At 46.9% G+C, this 20,820-nt stretch overlaps 1 protein-coding gene and 1 long non-coding RNA gene across 10 annotated transcripts in view; one reads left to right on the top strand and one right to left on the bottom strand.

Moving 5' to 3' along the window:
• Positions 1-20,820, top strand: part of FBRSL1 (fibrosin like 1) — a 790,252-nt gene that overhangs the window by 725,391 nt on the left and 44,041 nt on the right. For all 8 annotated transcript variants that reach the window (XM_081893242.1, XM_081893244.1, XM_081893247.1 and 5 more), the window contains 2 exons: positions 10,469-10,865; positions 11,412-11,665. In XM_081893242.1, coding sequence (XP_081749368.1) covers positions 10,469-10,865; positions 11,412-11,665 — 651 coding nt within the window. The remainder of the gene's footprint in view (positions 1-10,468; positions 10,866-11,411; positions 11,666-20,820) is intronic.
• Positions 9,579-20,710, bottom strand: LOC309359628. Of its 2 annotated transcripts, none has more exons than XR_014163871.1 (3): positions 19,873-20,710; positions 18,479-19,495; positions 9,579-9,917 (listed from the first exon to the last, which is right to left on the bottom strand). It is a non-coding gene; the product is annotated as an uncharacterized lncRNA (long non-coding RNA). The 2 variants fall into 2 exon arrangements; XR_014163872.1 differs by having other exon boundaries at positions 18,485-19,495.

The raw sequence follows: 20,820 nt of genomic DNA, 5'->3' as shown, positions 1-20,820 counted from the left end.
AAAATGTTTAGTGTGAGTGCTTAATGTTTTCATTCTTCAGGGTTCATCTCCCCTCTGTCCCAGGCTCTCTAGAAGTTAATTTTACACACTGCAGCTTCCGAGGTATATTTTAAATTGCTGATAACATATTGAATGTCTTTCTCAAGTATAGCCAGAAAAAGCAAGCACTTTCTCTTCAGACTTTGATGAGCGGTCTGTCGTAGAATGAACAAATACAGCAAACACCAACAAATAAGAGGTTTCAGGAATGTCCAACGGTCTGAGGAGGGGCTTGGGTAGTGTATTAGAATTGGGGTATTGCAAGTGTTGGAGAATGAAACCACAATTGCAGGGGCGAGTTTGACCTTCGTTGGGGGAAATAGGTACCATTAGCAGATTATTGTGCATTTACCTGTACTGCTGTTCATGCATGCAAAATTTACTGCTGTTCATGGATGCAAAATTGCCATATACTGAGTCAGATCATAGGTCCATCAGACTCAGTATTGTTTACAGTGACTGGCAGGATTGCAGACAGGTGTCTCTCCCAGCCCTATCTGAAGATGCCAGGGATTGTACATGGGACCATCTGCTTCCAGAGCAGATGTTCTGCCATTGATTTACAGCCCTTCCCCTTGACCACCAGTTCTAATGCCTGCTATGAACCAGCCTCTCACGTTCAAAATCAGTCTTCCAATTGAAGATTTACATGGGTTGTCCAAAAGGGTCTGGTGAGCAGGTTTGCTTGCTTAGTTTGGCTTGGCTCACTTGCTTAATCGTTTTATTAAACAGACCCCTAATTATTGGACTTAGATAAAGGAATTGAAGGGGTGCTTGTCAAATATGTAGATAACACTAAGCTGGGAGGGGTAGCCAATGTAGCAGAAAGATAGAATCGGGTTTCAATATGATTTTAACAGATAGAAGAACTGGGCCCAAACGTAACAAAATGAATTTCAATAGGGACAAATGCCAGGTTCTACGCTTAGACAGGATGAATCAGCAGCACAAATATAAGATGGGGGACATCTGGTTTTGCCAGTAGTACATGTGAAAAGGAGGTGTTAGTAGACCACAAGGTTAACCTGAGACAACAGCAGCAGCAGCAAAAAAAAAAAAAACACCTGATGCTATTCTAGACTGCATCAACAGAAGTATAGCGTCCCAATCAAGCCAAGTAATTGTCCTACTCTATTCTGCCTTGGTGAGAGCTTACACCTGGAGTTCTTTGTCAAGTTCTGTGCACCACAATTTAAGAACGATATTGACAAAGTGGAACATGGGAAGTGGAGGACAACCAAGGGTCTGGAAACCAAGCTTTATGTGTAATGGTTGCAAGAGCCGGGCATATTTAGCCTGAATTAGAGGAGACTGAGAAGAGATATGATAGCAATATTCAAATATCAAAAGGGCTGTCACATGGAAAAGAGAACACGCTTGCTTTCTGCTGCTCTGGGGGGCAAGACTTGAACCAATGGCTTCAAATTACAAGCAAGGTGATTCTGACTAAACATACAAAAAAAACTTTCTGACAGTAAGAGCTGTTCGACATTGGAACAGTCTCCCTCTGGAAGTTGTGGACTCCTCTTCCTTGGAGGTTTTTAAGCAGAGGTGGAATGGCCACCTGTAATGGATGCTTTAGTTGAGATTCCTGCATTGCAGGAGGTTTGCCTAGATAACCCTCTTTGATTCTATGAAATAACAAAACCATTCAAGGGAAATTAGAACCTTAACATTAATAGTGGTTATTGTTCTGTCTACAACTGCAGTGATACCTAAATAGCGAGATAAAGATTGATTTTCAAAAATTAAGATACTTCTGCGTTTCCAGTGTCAGCCTTAGACTTTTTGCACTGGAAGGGAAAAGCCAAAATTACACACACATTTGCCCTTTTCTGCTTTTGAGTGACACTGTTTTTAAAACACAATATAGAGGTGGGGGTTGGAGTTAAGGAAAAAGTGGTACCCCCTCCAAAATCTCCCACAAAAGGCAGCTGCTCTCTTTTGCTTCCCAGAAAGATTAGTGTTGTACTTGTCATTTTGCCTAAATGCAAAAGGGTCGTGGTACTCCAGATGCCGTATTATTTGGACATTTCTCAAACATCTCCAATGATTAAAGGAAAGTTTTTTTAAAAAAATCAAGCAGCACAACTTGGGCAATAAAAAGTGACTGCCATGTTTGGTTAATTCCTCAATAAACATTATGAAAAATATGCTACTTTTGGCATTTTGTTATGGAAGAGTGGTCTTAAAGTAAATACATTCTAAAAAGAAAATAATGCAAAGTTTCAGCAAGTCATTAAATAACTAGCATATCCCTTACTCTGAGAGAATATAGGATGCTGCCTTATACAGTGGTACCTCGAGTTAAGTACTTAATTCATTCCGGAGGTCCGTTCTTAACCTGAAACTGTTCTTAACCTGAAGCACCACTTTAGCTAATGGGGCCTCCTGCTGCCGCCGCGCCGCCGGAGCCCAATTTCTGTTCTTATCCTGAAGCAAAGTTCTTAACCTGAAGCACTATTTCTGGGTTAGCGGAGTCTGTAACCTGAAGCATATGTAACCTGAAGCGTATGTAACCTGAGGTATCACTGTGCTGTATTTTAGCTTCTCAGTTTATTCTTCTTACACTTGATTTTAGTGTTTGTTTTTACACTGTAAGTTGCTCTGAGTCACTTCTGTAGGGTGAAAGCAAATAAATATTGGCAGCTACAACAACACTGAATCAGACCATTGATCCACCTAGTCCAGTATTTGGTATTCTGACTTGCAATAGTTCTCCAAGGTCTCACTCTCTCCCATTTGTCCTACTTGAGATCCCTTTAAATAGGAGATGCTGAGAAGTATGCCTGAAGCATTCTGTATGCGAGGCATAGCTCCAGTATTGAGCTATGAGCCCTTCCCTAAAGTTGATCCAGTCCAGCATGTAGCATGCTGGCCCATCTCTGTGAAAAGAAACACCAAGCCAGGCAGATGTAGCTACAGTCTTCATTAACCATCATGACACTGAGCTTTACTCCTGGCAGACACCATATCAGGGCCAAGACCAAGAAGCGTTGGGAATTAACCACTTAATTCTCTTCATAGTGCCAGGCTGAAGATACACTGTTTCATCACCATCCATCCTACTTGTGCCCACTGCCATTCATCCACATCTGCCCTCTCTATTCTGATAAACTTTGGGAGGCACCAAAGGGCACCTTGCCTATACCTTCTTCAAACCTGGGCCCATTCTTTGACCAACTGCTAGGGTCTTCCTTATGAGCTCCAGGATTTCTTTATAGTAAGGCACAGTGTGTCAGAAGCTATAAATTTCAAAGTCACCCAGGGCAAAGGGCAGGGTGTCTTCATATAACATCTGACAGTGGTCATGCCACAGCCTGCTTTTTTCTTTGGCTATCTAGTAGTAACACCAGTGTAGTCCATTCTTAGCTGTGTGCTGCAGCTACAGTAGTTTTAAGGAAGGGGCGAAGGCCACACACACATTGCAGAGAGTAATAGGTAGTGCAATCCAGGGGGATGCAGAGGCACAGCTTTTCCTTTTATCAAGAAACAAGGAAGAAAATATTTGATTCTTTCCAATCATGATTTTGTATGCATTTATAAACAGATTGCAAAGAACATGCACCTCCCAAGTGAGTGAGAGGGAGAAAGGGCTGCAGGTCTGGAAGTGATTTTGCCCCAAGTGTTGTTAACTCAGCAACTGCTTATAGGAGTCCTCAAAGAGCAGCTTTTGTGGATTTTAATCTCTTGCACTTGAGCAACACTTAATCAGCTTTGAAGCAAATTCCTCTAACAGAACAGGTTTAATTTGTGTCAGGCCCTTTTCTGGGAGGGGCACTGTGCTCAGTCTACTGGTGTGTATGACATGTTGGCGCATGTCATTTAAGAGTGGCAGGAGGGGGTACCAGTGGCAGGGAAAGACTTGTGCTTCTCTCTCTCTCTCTCTCTCTCTCTCTCTCTCTCTCTCTCTCTCTCTCAAGTTTAGAGCCAGTTTTAAATACCCCAAGTTGGTTTCCCATCAGCTGCACTCAGCAGTTTTCCTTTAGACTTAGCTAAGCCCTTGAAGAATTTGCTTTCTGCTGAGAAGTCAGCATAACAGGCTAGCTAGCGTCCATCCTCCGCTCACAAATCTGTGGAATCTTAAATCAGAGTTACTGAATGTCCTTGAAAGTAATAGCATAATCCGCTTTGTGCACTTCTAAGTTAGGATAATAGTTTTTGTTCATTATTTCTGTTCAGACAAGTCAAGTCAAGGATCTTGACTTCGGGGCATTTTGCAAAAGTGTAAGGCCTACAGTGAGCCAAATGAACCAATAATTTGACTTGATAGAAGGCAGCTTCCAATGTTCAGAGGCATTGCAAAAGGAGGCAGCATATTCCTCATTGCAGCACATATTTATGCACACCCTCTTGGGTTAAGCCATAGATTTGCTGCAGACATCAGTAGGGATAGTAGATATTTTAGGAGCTGGCACACATGATTCCCATGCACTCTGCTACATAGGCAATTTACAGGACTGAAGCTCCTTAGCTTTGACCACAAAGCTGCATCCCATATGAGCCTCCCCAGCAGCTGAAATCTCTAGGTGCCATCACCTGTGAAAATTAGGAGACAACCAGAGATACAGTGGTACCTCCAGTTATGAACAGGATCTGTTCCAGAGGCCCGGCCGTATCCCGAAAATTCCATAACTGGAGGACTGCTTTTGCGCATGCATGCGCCGCCGCAGAGCGCTTCTGCGCATGCGCAGCAAACCCACTTCCAGGTTTGACGCAACCAGAAAGTTACATTACCCAAAGGTAACATAACCCGAGGGTCCACTATATTACATTTACTGTGGTGGCACTCTTTTAATGAAACTCCCTCTAGATTCCCTGGTAGGGATGGAAAAGGAATCTGTTTTAAATGACTATATATGGAATTCAGCAGTTACAACCCAGCTGAGCATTGCATATGTGTTATACATAAACATTATTGTATATTATTTACATGTATATACAAAAATTATATCCAAATAATGTTCCTATTTTTAGTGGAGCTGGTTAGAAAACAACCCTCTTCTCATCCAGATCAGGGAGTGAGACATGAATTGGAAAAAGAATTTGTGTGCATAAGCCCAACACTGAGATTTCTAGAAAATCCCATCCCTACCCTCTGGTGCCTTCTCTGTCTTACCTTTTTTTGGACTAGGGGAAAATCTGCCCTGTTTATCTGGGCTTTTAGTGGCATAATTTAAGTATTGGTTGCCTTTCCCCACCATCTTGTCTGCTCAGTTGCACTTAACGACATCTTGCAACTGGTTTAAATGCTGCCTTTTTATGCATTACTGTGTTTATGCATTGGCATGCTTTTATCTTAACTGCTGCATTATTTTATTATTGTTCTGGTGGGGGCGTTGTGAACAGGTGTAAAGCCACTGAGAAACTTACAGGTGTTTTTTTCTCCCTCTGTTGTTTCCTATTGGAACTGGATGCAGGCTCAACTCCCACAATTTTGGCTTTGGCTTTCATGCGATGCATGGCTGTTACTCAGTGGGACCTGGTCTACAGGGCTATCTTCTTCACGATGGTTCTTCCACTCTTGGCTGTGTACGGCTTGGCTCCTGGTCTTCATATTGTCTCCAACTTTCATGCCCTTATCAAAGGAGTAAAGTACTTAGGAGGAGGAGTGCTGCTGCGGTTTCAGCCTTATTCAGAAAATACAGCAAAGCACGTCCAATAAATTATGATAGCTGGGCATCCGTCTCAAGGCTAGCACCCAGGACATAGGCCCCATTCATGCAGCGGATGAGATGGCCTTGTATGCCATTGTTCTCCCATGTGTACAATAAGAATTATAGCCTTTTTATGCCTTACAGGAGTGTCACAAGGACAAATGCATTAATGGTTTGGAAGTGTTCAGATATTGCAATAAAAAGAGGCAGGATCACATAAGACTGTGTGATGAATACCTCGTGGGCTGTTGTACACAAATGTTTCTATAATGAGAGACTGTTATGCCCTTTGTTAAGGAACGTTTTGCATCCTGGGATTCTAGTTAGAAAACAAGCAAAGTCAGCATGCTAAAAATAGTGGGAGGGGGACAGTGTTGTGTCTGGTTGTGGGGGGAGTGGGAAAGGGCTAATGCGATCTAGCCTTCAGTGTGGCTCGGCAGATACACAAATCATTGTAAATGTCAGATACTCTGTGAAGGAAAGAGCTAAGCTGACGTGAGTTCAGCTTTAATTAAGGTTGAAATATTGGAGCTGACTCTTGAGTCTTAGGCAAATTGGCTCAGCCTGTTATCATGAGGCATGAAAATTAACTACTCTAGAACTTGGTAAAAATAAACACATTTCTATCATTGGAATGTTCCAGTATAGGGTGGTGAATATCATGGTTGTTTATATCAGGGGCCAAAGGTCAACATCTGACGCAGAGTTTGCTAAGTGGTCTGCTGAGGCCCTCAGCCATTTTCAAGGAAAATAGGAAGCTTGAGAACCGCTGGTGCAGCTGATACTAAGTTAGATGGACCAATTCTTTTACTCAGTATAAGTCGGCTTCCTGTGCATTAGCATTGCCTTTGCTTATCAAATCATGAAGGAACATGCCCAGAGGGCCTCTCTTCTTTATGGTAATTTTACTTGTTCTGGGACTCTTGTCACATCAGTGAAAAATTGCTCATCAGGTTTTCCATGTGGAATGCTTATGCCGATTCATTTGTAGCAAATCTTTACTGATAGCTGCAGTGGTTGTGTGCAATGGCGTTAGCCACGTTGAATCATGCTCAACCTCCACCTTCAGTTCTCAAGTTGGAGCTGTTTGGTTATGAATAGAGAGTGCCAATGACAGGTGGTAACAGTAAGACACCAGATAGGTGCCCACCAAGATACTGCAGCCTGATATCTGTGGGTTGCATGATTGGCAAAGTTAAAATAAGGGGGTGGGAATAAACACTTCCCAAGAGATTGTGTTACTGGTACTTTCATGGGACCTTCTATTATAGCTGTTGGCATGTTTCTGGGTCCCCCAAAGTATTCGAGATTATTAAAGCTACATTACTGTACATGGCTACTCTTCTCGTACAGCATCATTCTCAAACCACCCAAATAGGCATCACTGAATTTTTAATGAATCATTTAAATCTGTTTTTTTCCGTCATAGTCTTTGGTCTATTCGTTGCTGAGGTGGGAAAATGGTGTTTGAGCTTTCCCAGTTCAGACAGCAGGTAGGAGCTCACATAACTATCTGAATGGTGATCCATATCAGATAAACAATTGCTGTAGGAAAACTGGTTCTCCACAACTTGCTCATTTTCTAAGCGTTTTTTTGTATGGAGGAAGAATGCTGTGATTGAAGAAAAATCTCACCTTTTAGGGAAGAACATTCTGTCATATTGGACAGATGGATGGACGAATCTTTCAGATGTGGCTTCTCATTTTTCCAGTCTAAAATTCAGTTCTCTAATTTTCTTATCTGCACCCCCATACGCAAAAAAATGTTTTAGGTCCATAAATTTTTATATTGTTGTAAACTGCTGATATATTTTTATGATACAGCAGTATATAAACATTTTTATAAGCATAAATAAATAAATCATACACATTTCTTAGTGCATTTCCCCCTAATATATACAGTGGTGCCTCGCAAGACGAAATTAATTCGTTCCGCAAGTTTTTTCGTCTTGCGAGTTTTTCGTCTTGCGAAGCACGGTTTCCCATAGGAATGCATTGAAAATCAATCAATGTGTTCCTATGGAGACCGTCCGGGGACAGAGGGGAAGCGCCCCTGGACCTGTTTAAAGCAAGGGGCGGTGGGGAGAAGATTGCTTCTCCCCGTTGCCTGCCCCGCAATCTCCGGGGACAGAGGGGAAGGCGCGCGCCTTCCCCTCTGTCCCCTCTTTTGAAGCAAGGTCCCTTTGAAGCAAGAAGATCGCTTCTCCCCGTTACCGCCCCTTGCTTTAAACAGGTCCGGGGACAGAAGGGAAGGCGCGTGCCTTCCCCTCTGTCCCCGGAGATTGCGGGGCTGGCAACGGGGAGAAGCAATCTTCTCCCCGCCGCCCCTTGCTTCAAAAGAGGTCTAGGGACAGCGGGGAAGACGCGCTGTGCTTCCCCGCTATCCCCAGAGCTTGCGGGGCAAGCTTCGTTTTGCGAAGCAAGCTCATAGGGAAATGCGTCTTGCGAAGCAGCTAAGAAAACGAAAAATTCCTTCGTCTAGCGAGTTTTTCGTCTTCCGAGGCGTTCGTCTTGCGGGGTACCACTGTACTTTTTAAGTTGAAGAAGAACAACACAGAATTTGAGGTGTGGAAATTTCAAATGAGATTCCTGCATTGCAAGGGGTTGGCCTAAATGATCCTCAAGGTCCCTTCCAATTTTACAATTCTATTATTTCAGTATGTGAATTGATTCATGTGGTTAAATTAGGGGATCCCCCATACCCAGCAAGAATTAGGCATAATCTCATTTATCAACACCACAAATTTAAGGAGTGGGTCTTTAAATTCCCATTTTACAGGTTGGGAACCAAGACTGAGTATTCCAAAGCTCCCAACATGTCCTTGGCTAATGTGGGAGTTCAGGCAAGGTCCAATCTTTGGTTCACTGAATAAGTCTGGCTCATTGTGGCCATGGCTGAATGAGTATTTACATCAAGAAAATGTTTGCTGGGGAAATATATTTATGTAGCTGCTAGTTACCATGCCACTGAAGTTTGATATATTACATACAGATTCTTTTTAAAAATTACAGCTTTTGAAGGGCCAGCCAAACAAAAAGTGTCCTTGGTGCCATTTATATTTATTATCAAGACCAGAACTGTACGTTTTAATAAAATGCACTTTATTGGGGGGTGCAAAAATCCAAGGTAAATGTGAGCATTACTGAAACTGACACAGTACAATGTTAGCTGTCTAGAAGAGCAGTGGGCATTCCTGATGGAAAGGAAATGTGTGTGTCTTAAATTTTGTAACATATACCTGCAAAGTTACCCACTTCCAAGCAGCTCTTGTCTAGTGTTGCTACTTATTTCTACCTAAAATGGAATTTGGTGGTAGACCTGGCGAGGGAGCGGTGTCGCAAGTGAAGTCTAAAATAGGATGTTAGTCTCACTGAAGAGATACTAAAAACCAGTTTTGGAAAATTCAAGCGTGGTGGTATGGGAAAGGGGAACTCTGCAGTTTTATAATGTCTATTTAAAAAACAAACAAACAAAACAAATGACAAAACACATGAAGGGTAACAGGGCTGTTCTATTATTATTATTATTATTATTATTATTATTATTATTATTATTTATTTATTTTTAAAAAGAATAGCCGTCAAATGGGATTCAAAGAACTAGCAATCATCAGAATTCTCTCCTATAATCTGTTTAAGAGCCAGTGTGGTGTAGTGGTTAAGAGCGGTAGACTCCTAATCTGGGGAACTGGGTTCGCGTCTCCGCTCCTCCACATGCAGCTGCTGGGTGACCTTGGGCCAGTTACACTTCTTTGAAGTCTCTCAGCCCCACTCACCCCACAGAGTGTTTGTTGTGGGGGAGGAAGGGAAAGGAGAATGTTAGCCGCTTTGAGACTCCTTAAAGGGAGTGAAAGGCGGGATATCAAATCCAAACTCTTAACATAATCAGCATTATATACCACACTGGGCAAATCTTGACTTACATTTTCAAATAGATTGGTTGTATTCCATTATCTAAGGAATGGTACCAGTTCCCCAGTGAATTTCTTACTATAAAAGAATCTGGGACAGTTAATATAATGTCAGTTTACTTCAGTTCTCTGCCACCATTTTTTCTGCCGTCCTCCTGTTGAAGGCAGAACTTGCTTCTTTCCAGTTGCTTAGAACCACGTGAGCCAGCCATAAGAGATGCAGCACGGAGAAGAATCCCTGGGCCCAACCGAGGGAAACTTGACCCAGCCTCTTGTTCTATACCTCAGTTTGAGGGGACAACAAGGGATGCTGCAATTGGATAAAAAATCTCTGTGTCAATGGAAAAAACAGCCATGTAAATCCAGAATTCATGCCTGAGCCCTTGAGATGGTCTTGGCGGTAAATAACAACATGCTACTGCTAGACCAGTGTTTTTCAACCACTGTTCTGCGGCACACTAGTGTGCCACGAGATGTTGCCTGGTGTGCCGTGGGAAAAATTGAAAAATTAGAAAGATTTAAAAATAAAGTATTTTATAATTTTTCATATTTCTGTTTACTTACTATTTCATAATAAAGTAATTATAAAATACTTTCTTTGTGTTTCTTTGATTCCTATTCAAGAGAATTACTTTATATATAGTCAATATAGGCACAGAGTTAAATTTTTAAACATTTTCTAATGGTGGTGTGCCTCGTGATTTTTTTCATGAAACAAGTGTGCCTTTGCCCAAAAAAGGTTGAAAAACACTGTGCTAGACAATACGCTTAAAATCCTTTCCACCTTAGCATGCTGAGATCCAAATGCATCAACCAGAATGTTTTACCACATAACTTTTGCCTTGTTCCTTGTTCTTGAAGGTCCAGCCTTGAATGACAAGGCCGAAGCGAAAGCAGGGAGCATCCCCAAGGTGTCCGGGCTGGAGCGCAGCCAGGAACTGAGCACTGACGTGCCCTTTGTGCTGCCAATCCACAGCCCCCCGCCGAACACTGTCGTAGTGACTTCCACCTCCTCTGCACCCACGTCAAGTGCTCGGGCAAGCCCGCTGTTGAAGAAAGAGCCATTGATCTCAGCACCAGCACCACCAAGACTCACCCCTCAGCCGCAGCCTCGGCCTCAGTCGCAACCTCAACCTCGACCTCAGTCACAGCCTCAGCTGCTGCCTGAGCTCCGGACCCAACCTCCAAGCCACATCCCCCCTCCTCTCAGTTACCCAGGGCTTCACCAGGTGGCCCACAACGGACTCAATAATATCAGGTGGGTAGACCGTGCTCACTTAGTGCTCTGATCTCTATAATCTTCGAGTGCAGTGATGGGGAATCTCTTGACTCCAAGTCCCATCAACCCCAGCCAGTGTGTTCAGTCCAGCAATAACTGCAGGGCCACATATTGTTGTGATATGGGTCAATTCCCATTTTGTTCATGCTTGCAATTACTTATTTCAGAAGGAGACAATGAGGAGTGGTTTGTAGTAGTCTTCAACAACAGGAGATTTAGGACATTGTGCCTGAAAAGTGTATTAGAAGACGCTGGGGTGGGCAGGGAATATCTCAAGACATGTTGAAGAGGGAGGAGAAGCCCAGTGATAGCTTATGTGAAAATGAAACTGAATGTCATTCAGGGGTTGCTACCCTAGCTCAGATTGGGAACATCCCTTGGGATCTCTGCTGGATAGTAGATGGGTCAAAATATCTTTGACGGTGTTTTACACTTTTACAAATGCTTTGGTTATTTTGCAGTTCTGCAACCTTTCTAATGACACTTTCTCTCCCCACTCCCTGCATTTTTTTTTTATTTCCACAGCAGAAGCAGCAGCGCCAGCAGTGCAACAAGTATTAGCCTTCCAAAACACCTCCCCATCTCCCCCCAGATCCCTCCCCATCATTCCTCCGGCCCAGCGCTACCCCTCTCCATCTCTAACCTTGCTGCCTCGCATTTCCCTCTCAGATCGCAGTCCCAACACCAGCACCATCCGGCCATGTTTGCCACCCCTCCTACGCTGCCACCTCCTCCAGCGTTACCCACCAACAGCCTTGTGATCCCTGGTCACCCCGCAGGTAGGTCCTATCATCCCTCATCTGGGTTTTGCACTGAGATTGATTCCCCTTGTCACGCTCCGTAAAACCCATTGCTTGCAGGGTGTGGTTAAGGTGAGGCAAAACCAAAAGGAAACCACCTGCTCTGGTGGTCTTTTAAAAGCAGCAGGTACATGATTGTAACTGGTAACAGATACTAAACTAGACCCCCAAGACAAGTATTCACTCTGTACGTTGCCCATGAACCGGAGAACATCTCCTTCCGGAGAATGATAGGAATTCAAGCGGAAGCCATCCCCCTAAATCAGGGGGTGCCCTTCTGTTGTTGTGGACTATGACTTCCACAACTCCTGACAGATGGCCATGTCGCCTGGGGCTGATAGGAGTTGCATTCTGCAACATGTGGAGGGCACCATGTTGGCTATCCCTGCTCTAAATGTTACAGAGGGGCAAAAAGAACGAATGAAAGTAAGCCTTTTAAAATAGAAGTGTTTATCTTTCTGTTGAAATTGTGTGTGTGTGTGTGTGTGTGTGTGTGTGTGTGAGAGAGAGAGAGAGAGAGAGAGAGAGAGAGAGAGAGAGATGGTTATATTAGAAGTGGCTCAAAAATATGGGAGGAAAAAATGAAAAGAGAAGACAGAAATGCAGAGCATGCTGTCTTGCACCAGGTCAGCCTAGTTGTCATCTAGCCTGGGATTGTCTCCTCCGAGTACCAGTGCTTCTCCAGGGTCTCAGGCAAAGAGATGCCTTTTCTGTCATCCACTCCCTGATTGTTTTAACTGGAGATGCCAGGTATTGAACCTGAGACCTTCTGCAGGCAAACATGGTCTCTAGCAGCAAGCTATGTCCTTTCCTGAACTGCACATGAATCAAATACAGAGGCCTCCTACACCACCAGGCAGGGCATTTCACAACTGGGAGGCCACCACTGAAAAGCCCTGTCATGGGTCAGTGCACTGGGCAGCCACCAGCACCATCAACAACAAGAAGACCTTATCTTGTGGTTCCACTCTTGGTGTTGGGTGCACAACATTTCTTTGGAAACATCCCCACATTTCCCAAACATACTTCTTATTTCTTTTTTCAAGAGTTTTCCTCAGTAATTTTGCTCTTTGCATTCACTTGTTGCTTCACCATCACACAAAAGAGAACTGCAGTGCTCTTTGCAATATGTTTTCAGTTGCAGAGCAGATTCTGGAAGAAGATCCAGTTAGGGAAAGGAGCAGAGGGTGCATTGTCCTGTGAGACATTCCTTCCACTAAGGAGGGAAGAAGGAATTTGCATCTGGGAGAACCCTGAAGTATAGGCACAGCTGAGCAAGCAAAACTCTCCTATTAAAACCCAGGATAGCAGGCAATAATCCTACCAGAAAAAGACAAATGGATCCCATCTTCTATATGTGTGTAGTAATGTCCTGTGCAATTTTTTTCAGATAATCCCGCCCCCTCTACATATCAGGACACTTTCTGGAGGGGACGGGGAGCCTAGCAATCACAGATGGTTAATAACTTTTATTTTTTTCCTAGCTACATTTCAGAAGTTCCCTGTATATCCTTAAATATACATACATTTCTGCTTCAGCCTCTGAAACACACCGTTTAGTTTTCTCATTTGCCCACAGCTGTTCCTGTGGCAGCTGGAGATTTCTGTGGTGTTTTCACCCCTTTTGATCTGGCATTTGACTCTGTAACTAACCCAACAGGGATTAAAGTGGACACACATTTACACCAACACCCCCTTTCTGTTTCCTACAAAATCCAATTAACAAACAAGAAAGAGGGTAGGGGATTTCTAGCTGTTGAAAGCAGTGGTGCCTTCCATTTTGGAAAGTTCCAAACGTAAAACATGTGAAAAGGGAAAAGGAACTGGCCAAATATTGCTTTAGGCTAAACCATCTGATCAAGGAACTGGCTTCAAGCTGTTGTCCGAGATTCCAGAGACTGAGAAGCTGGAGTAACTTGATTGTATGTTAAAGGCAAAAAAGGCTTAGAAACTTAGTAGAAAAAAACTCCTAGAGAATGTTATAACTAGGATCACATCCATACCATATATTTAAGGAACAAGGCTTCCCCCAAAAGAAACCTGAAAACTAGTTTACCACTCACAGCTACTCTTTCAAGCACCCATAACAAACTACAGCCCCCAATGATTATTTGGGGGAACCATCTGCTTTAAATGTGATTTAAATGTATGGTGTGGGGCAAAAATGGTAGAAATATCTGCCACAGTTCGAAGCTGGTTTGCAAGCCAATGTTTTCATTCTAACTGAGGTTTGCTGTTATGTCTGAATTCACAAACCTTTGACCCACCACAGTCAGGGCCGGGGCTCCACCTCAGGGGGCTGCTGCATATCATAGAGACAAAAATGAACTTGAGAAACTGAGCACTGAGCAGGTGGCATATAAAAGCAGACAGGCAGCTGTGAACCACGGCTTAGCTGCTCAACACATAGTGTGGTTATAATTCATACCTTGGTTTGGCATGATTTCTGAACCAAGACTTTACAGTGGTGCCCCGCTAGACGAATGCCTCGCAAGACGAAAAACCCGCAAGACGAAAGGGTTTTTCGGTTTTTGCGACGCTTCGCTAGACGATTTTCCCTATGGGCTTGCATCGCAAGACGAAAGCCCATAGGGAAATCTCGGGGACCTTTTTTTAAATGCTGGCGGTGGGGAGCAAAGCCTTCCCCCCCCTCCGGACTTCAGAAGAGGTCCAGGAAGGCCGGCGGGGGCGAAAGGCTTTGCTCCCCACCGCCAGCATTTTAAAAGCGGTCCGGGATAGCAGGGAAGCGCTTCCCGCTATCCCGGACGGCTTTTGAAGCCTCCCCCCCCCCGCCCGGCTTCGGGGCATCATCCCGATGCCGGGCGGTGGGGCAGGAAAGCCTCCCCCAGCCGCCCGGCTTCGGGGCATCGTCCCGATGCCGGGCGGTGGGGCAGGAACGCCTCCCCCAGCCGCCCGGCTTCGGGGCATCGTCCCGATGCCGGGCGGTGGGGCAGGAATGCCTCCCCCAGCCGCCCGGCATCGGAACGATGTCCCGAAGCCGGGCGGCCGGGCGGGAAAGCCTCCCCCCCCCGCCCGGCTTCGGGGCATCATCCCGATGCCGGGCGGTGGGGCAGGAACGCCTCCCCCAGCCGCCCGGCTTCGGGGCATCGTCCCGATGCCGGGCGGTGGGGCAGGAACGCCTCCCCCAGCCGCCCAGCATCGGAACGATGTCCCGAAGCCGGGCGGCCGGGCGGGAAAGCCTCCCCCCCCCGCCCGGCTTCGGGGCATCATCCCGATGCCGGGCGGTGGGGCAGGAACGCCTCCCCCAGCCGCCCGGATTCGGGGCATCGTCCCGATGCCGGGCGGTGGGGCAGGAACGCCTCCCCCAGCCGCCCGGCATCGGAACGATGTCCCGAAGCCGGGCGGGAAAGCCTCCCCCCCCCCCGCCCGGCTTCGGGGCATCATCCCGATGCCGGGCGGTGGGGCAGGAACGCCTCCCCCAGCCGCCCGGCTTCGGGGCATCGTCCCGATGCCGGGCGGTGGGGCAGGAACGCCTCCCCCAGCCGCCCGGCATCGGAACGATGTCCCGAAGCCGGGCGGCCGGGCGGGAAAGCCTCCCCCCCCCGCCCGGCTTCGGGGCATCATCCCGATGCCGGGCGGTGGGGCAGGAACGCCTCCCCCAGCCGCCCGGCTTCGGGGCATCGTCCCGATGCCGGGCGGTGGGGCAGGAACGCCTCCCCCAGCCGCCCGGCATCGGAACGATGTCCCGAAGCCGGGCGGCCGGGCGGGAAAGCCTCCCCCCCCGCCCGGCTTCGGGGCATCATCCCGATGCCGGGCGGTGGGGCAGGAACGCCTCCCCCAGCCGCCCGGCTTCGGGGCATCGTCCCGATGCCGGGCGGTGGGGCAGGAACGCCTCCCCCAGCCGCCCGGCATCGGAACGATGTCCCGAAGCCGGGCGGCCGGGCGGGAAAGCCTCCCCCCCCGCCCGGCTTCGGGGCATCATCCCGATGCCGGGCGGTGGGGCAGGAACGCCTCCCCCAGCCGCCCGGCTTCGGGGCATCGTCCCGATGCCGGGCGGTGGGGCAGGAAAGCCTCCCCCAGCCGCCCGGCATCGGAACGATGTCCCGAAGCCGGGCGGCCGGACGGGAAAGCCTCCCCCCCCCGCCCGGCTTCGGGGCATCGTCCCGATGCCGGGCGGTGGGGCAGGAACGCCTCCCCCAGCCGCCCGGCATCGGGGCATCGTCCCGATGCCGGGTGGTGGGGCAGGAACGCCTCCCCCAGCCGCCCGGCTTCGGGGCATCGTCCCGATGCCGGGCGGTGGGGCAGGAAAGCCTCCCCCAGCCGCCCGGCATCGGAACGATGTCCCGAAGCCGGGCGGCCGGGCGGGAAAGCCTCCCCCCCCCCGCCTGGCTTCGGGGCATCGTCCCGATGCCGGGCGGTGGGGCAGGAACGCCTCCCCCAGCCGCCCGGCATCGGGGCATCGTCCCGATGCCGGGCGGTGGGGCAGGAAAGCCTCCCCCAGCCGCCCGGCATCGGGGCATCGTCCCGATGCCGGGCGGTGGGGCAGGAACGCCTCCCCCAGCCGCCCGGCATCGGGGCATCGTCCCGATGCCGGGCGGTGGGGCAGGAAAGCCTCCCCCAGCCGCCCGGCATCGGAACGATGTCCCGAAGCCGGGCGGCCGGGCGGGAAAGCCTTTGTCCCCCCTGCCTGCCTTCCCAGGGGCTTTTAAATCGCCCCGGACAGCGGAGAAGTCCTCCGCTGTCCCGGGCGATTTTAAAATGCCGCCCGCCAGAAGAGGTCGGGGGAAGGCTTTTTCCATAGGAACGCATTAATTGATTTTCAATGCATTCCTATGGAAAACCGTGCATCGCAAGACGAAAAACTCGCAAGACGAAGAGACTTGCGGAACGAATTAATTTCGTCTTGCGAGGCACCACTGTATCATGCAGCTGGGCTGGGCCAAAGCCACAAGAGTCATGCTGATATCTATATGCAGGGGGTGAACCAATGTTTGGAGGCAGCAATGGGCTGGATGTGGGCCACTCAATTGAAACTGAATCCAGATAAGACAGAGATGCTGTGGGCTGGCAGTTTTTGGGTCTAGGAATTGGTGAGGCACCCTGTTCAAAATGGGGCTCATTCCTCCTGAAGGAACAGGAACCTTGAGGGTACTTGAATCATCCAGTTCACTTGAAGTCCAGGTAGCTTTTGTGGCTAGAAGTTCCTTTCCTCAGCTACAGCTGGTCTGCCAGCTATCTCCATTCCTGGACAGAGATAGTCTAGCCACAGTTACCCATACTCTGCTAACTTCAGTGCTGGGCTACTGTAATGAGCTATTGTGAGAAGCATGGGCACAGGCAGGGAGGACAGCTACCCCACCCCCAAATCAAGTAAATCTATTAAAAAATACTTAACTAACTGAGATTAAGACTCACCTACCCCAACATAAAACCTGCCCTCCCAGCATAAATCTTTGATAACTGTCCTGAAGTTGCAACTTGTTCAGCATATGGTGCCAGGGAGTGAGTGGGCATAACATCAATTCTTGGTTGCCTATTATTTTCCAGGCTTAGTTGAAGGTGCTTATGCTGGCATTTTCAATGCTAGGCCCAAATATCTCTTTCCATTCTGACCAGTCCAAGTTTTAAGATCTGCAAGGGAGATCCAGGCCTCCCAAGGGGACGGGGGGGGGGGAGGTTTACTGGGAATTTGTATGTTTGGGATCAGTGCCACAGTCCTTTAATTTTGGTTTTTTCATGCTATTTTTAGGATTATTTTTTTTGTTAAGTTTGATTTTAATGTTTCTGTGTCCTGGAACCTTCAGGTGAAGGACAGTTTATAAGTACTTTTAATTCAATTTAAATAATACTTTAAAGTGACTTTGAGGTACAAGCTGGATATGTTGTTGCCTGGATGAGTTCAGCAAGCAGAAGAAACTGTTTCTCTCACCAAAATGTCAACAACACAAGTTTCTTCTAATATTTATAACCAGGCCTGACCAATCAAGAGGCTTCATACTGCTGGCCAATCACAGGGGTCAGTCTTGCACACCCCCATTCCTTTTCTGTTGATGAAGGAGCCCCTGAAGCTCATATATTTTACAGGAGCTCACTAGGCTTTGTTCCAACCCCAGACCTTGATGTCCCCAGTTCAAGCCCAGAGTCCTGACACCTGTTGTATGAACCAGGAAATCTCTAGTCTGTGGTTGTGACCAAAAAGTTGTGAATGCACTAGGTTTGCTTAGGTATGCCTCTCTCTCTAAACCTCAGACCATATGTGCAATATGAAGATAGAGATACTAATGCGTTTTAGAAAGCTATTGCAAGGATACAGAAAGATAATAGGTTTAATTAGTGGAGGCTGGCCCACTAGGGTGAATGGGGCTTCCCCACCAACTTCCGTTTGCTCTCAGGCAGCTTCCTCCTTCTCCTCAATCTTGGTGTTGCCTGTGTAGCACCTCCCTCATGGGGGAAGAGGTTGGGGATAAAGCTTGAATTGGATCTGATTGTCATTGGCTCCACCTGCCCTCAGCCTCCCTGCTTTCCGCCCTACCAGTCCCAATACTCAACAACCATTGCTGTATTTAGGGAGAAGTAGAAGGCATGCTTTCATTGCATATGGTTCAAGCACTGGCACCATTAAGTTAAAAGGATACAGAGCATGTGCTCCAGCACAGACGCTGGAAATCAGTTCAGCAGGTGAGGGTAACAGTCTCTGAAGAAACCACTGTCAGCTGCTTTAGATAACAGATGGACAGTGTGTGTTCCGCCTGCCATGTTGCATTCCTGTTACAATCCCTTGGTTTAACTGCTTTGCCACTGCAGTTGCTGCTATTTGTGGCCCCCCCCGACACTCACTTTTTGTTCTCTTTGCTGATAAAGACGAAGCTGCTGTGTCACACTGAAGTCTGGAGTCAGCTGCAGATCCACCAGGCCAGCTCCAAGTCTTTTAAGGAAACTCAATACCCAGCTGCCCACTTTTAAATCCATTCCTCTCTGGCAATGCCCCACGGGGGAAAAACAAATTGGATTATCTTTAAGCTAAACAGAAGTATCCGGTGTCTTAAAACAGGGCAGATTCCCCCCCCCCAAACACACACACACACATTTTTATTCTAAGTTAATAATCAATACATTGAGAGAAAAATAGAAAAAAAAGTTTGCCCTAGTAACACATAAAGCAGGTGGGGAGAGGACCTTAAAAATAAAAGGTTAGGTTATAAATAATATTGTAAGTAAACAGAGCAAAAGCAGAGTATGGGGGGAACTGAACACACTCACCAACCATAACTTACCTTCCCAGAGTGTAGAGAGCGTTCATTTGCCCTCAGCCACTTACCCCTGCTGTATACTGATTTGTGTTAACCCGAGTTAAAGTTAAGCAGTCTCTTTGTTGTGACATTTCATTTGGCTCTTGCTTTTCCCTTGTAAACTAGGTTTTAGCTATTTATAATGGGGGGGGGGGTTTACCCTGGATCTTGAGAATGAATAGTCTTTACCCTCACTATCATAATTTACTGTGATCACTGTTTATTATTACTGCTAAATACTTCCTTTAGGGGAACACCACTTGCTTTGCGGGGCTCCTGTTCTTGAATTTTACACCTCAGACACCTACTGAGTACTGCAAGCATTAAAGCATCCTGAGGCCTTCCAGATACTGTTGGACTCCCAACTCCCATCAGCCTCAGTCAGCATGACCAAAAATCAGGGACAGTGGAAGTTGTAGTCCAGCAACAACATCTGGAGGGCCACAGGTTCACCAGCCCTGCTTTAAAGGAATAAATGGTGGCATTCATTTATTTATGATATTTATATCCCACCCTTCCTCCCAAGGGAAGCTTAAATCATAGCTGTAAATTGGTCTCGCTTACTAATTGAATGGCGGGACGCAGGTGGCGCTGTGGGTTAAAGCCTCAGTGCCTAGGACTTGCCGATCGAAAGGTCGGCGGTTCGAATCCCTGCGGTGGGGTGCGCTCCCGCTGCTCGGTCCCAGCGCCTGCCAACCTAGCAGTTCGAAAGCACCTCCGGGTGCAAGTAGATAAATAGGGACCGCTTACCAGCGGGAAGGTAAACGGCGTTTCCGTGTGCGGCTCTGGCTCGCCAGAGCAGCGATGTCACGCTGGCCACGTGACCCGGAAGTGTCTCCGGACAGCGCTGGCCCCTGGCCTCTTAAGTGAGATGGGCGCACAACCCCAGAGTCTGTCAAGACTGGCCCGTACGGGCAGGGGTACCTTTACCTTTACCTTACTAATTGAATGGCTTGGCAGCAAAAGACTTGATATAACATTGAAAAATTTAACCTGGAAGACAGGTTAAACATTTTTATGGGCTGCATCCAACTAAGTTCTACTCGTGAGTAGACCCATTGAAATTAGTGAACCTATTTGAGTCGTGCCAATTAATTTCAGTGGATCTGTTCTAACATTGGATACATCCCTATCAATGTTAGAAACTGGGATAGAAAAGCTGGGAGCCAAATCATTTCTGGGACCTGGGTTGTGGGCGCCAAAACAGAATGTCTACTCACCATTTTGGGGGGGGGGGTCGGTAATATTTTCTGCTTATTATTCTGATAAGCATTAACTAATACGCAATTCACATAAGAGACACATTGTTAATATCACATTTTTAGCATAAATTGTTAATACGTGTTTAATTTGGTGTTTACAATAAAAATATTGGCACCATACTTCAGTTTTCAAAACTCTGTACTCTTTATTGTTAAACTCCTTAACATATTGTCTATCCTTAATGTATACAGTGGTACCTCGGTTTACGAATTTAATCCGTTTCTGAAGTCCATTCTTAAACCAAATCTGTTCTTAAACTGAGGTGCGCTTTCCCTAATGAGGTTACTCACCACAGGTGCCCTTCCACCATTCGGCTTCCGTTCGTAGACCAAGGTAAAATTCGCAAACCAGAACGCTACTTCTGGTTTTGCGGAGTTCGTAAACCAAATAGTTTGTAAAAAAGGACTGTTTGTAAGCCAAAGTACCACTGTACTTTGAGGCTTCAAAGCGCATACATTTAAGTACCGTAATCCTTGAGTGTCAGCCAGGTGCAAAGAAAATGGCACCTAAAATCTTTAGGCACATAATTCACCTGGCGCCCTGCTAATTTTGAATCCTGATCCTATGTGTTTTATTATATTAATTATAATTTTTGAATTTTTATAAGCTTCCCTGGGAACC

Source organism: Podarcis melisellensis (genome assembly GCF_964234715.1).
Source record: "Podarcis melisellensis genome assembly, chromosome: 16".
Taxonomy (NCBI): Eukaryota; Metazoa; Chordata; class Lepidosauria; order Squamata; family Lacertidae; genus Podarcis; species Podarcis melisellensis.
This window is presented reverse-complemented; position numbering and strand designations above follow the sequence as displayed.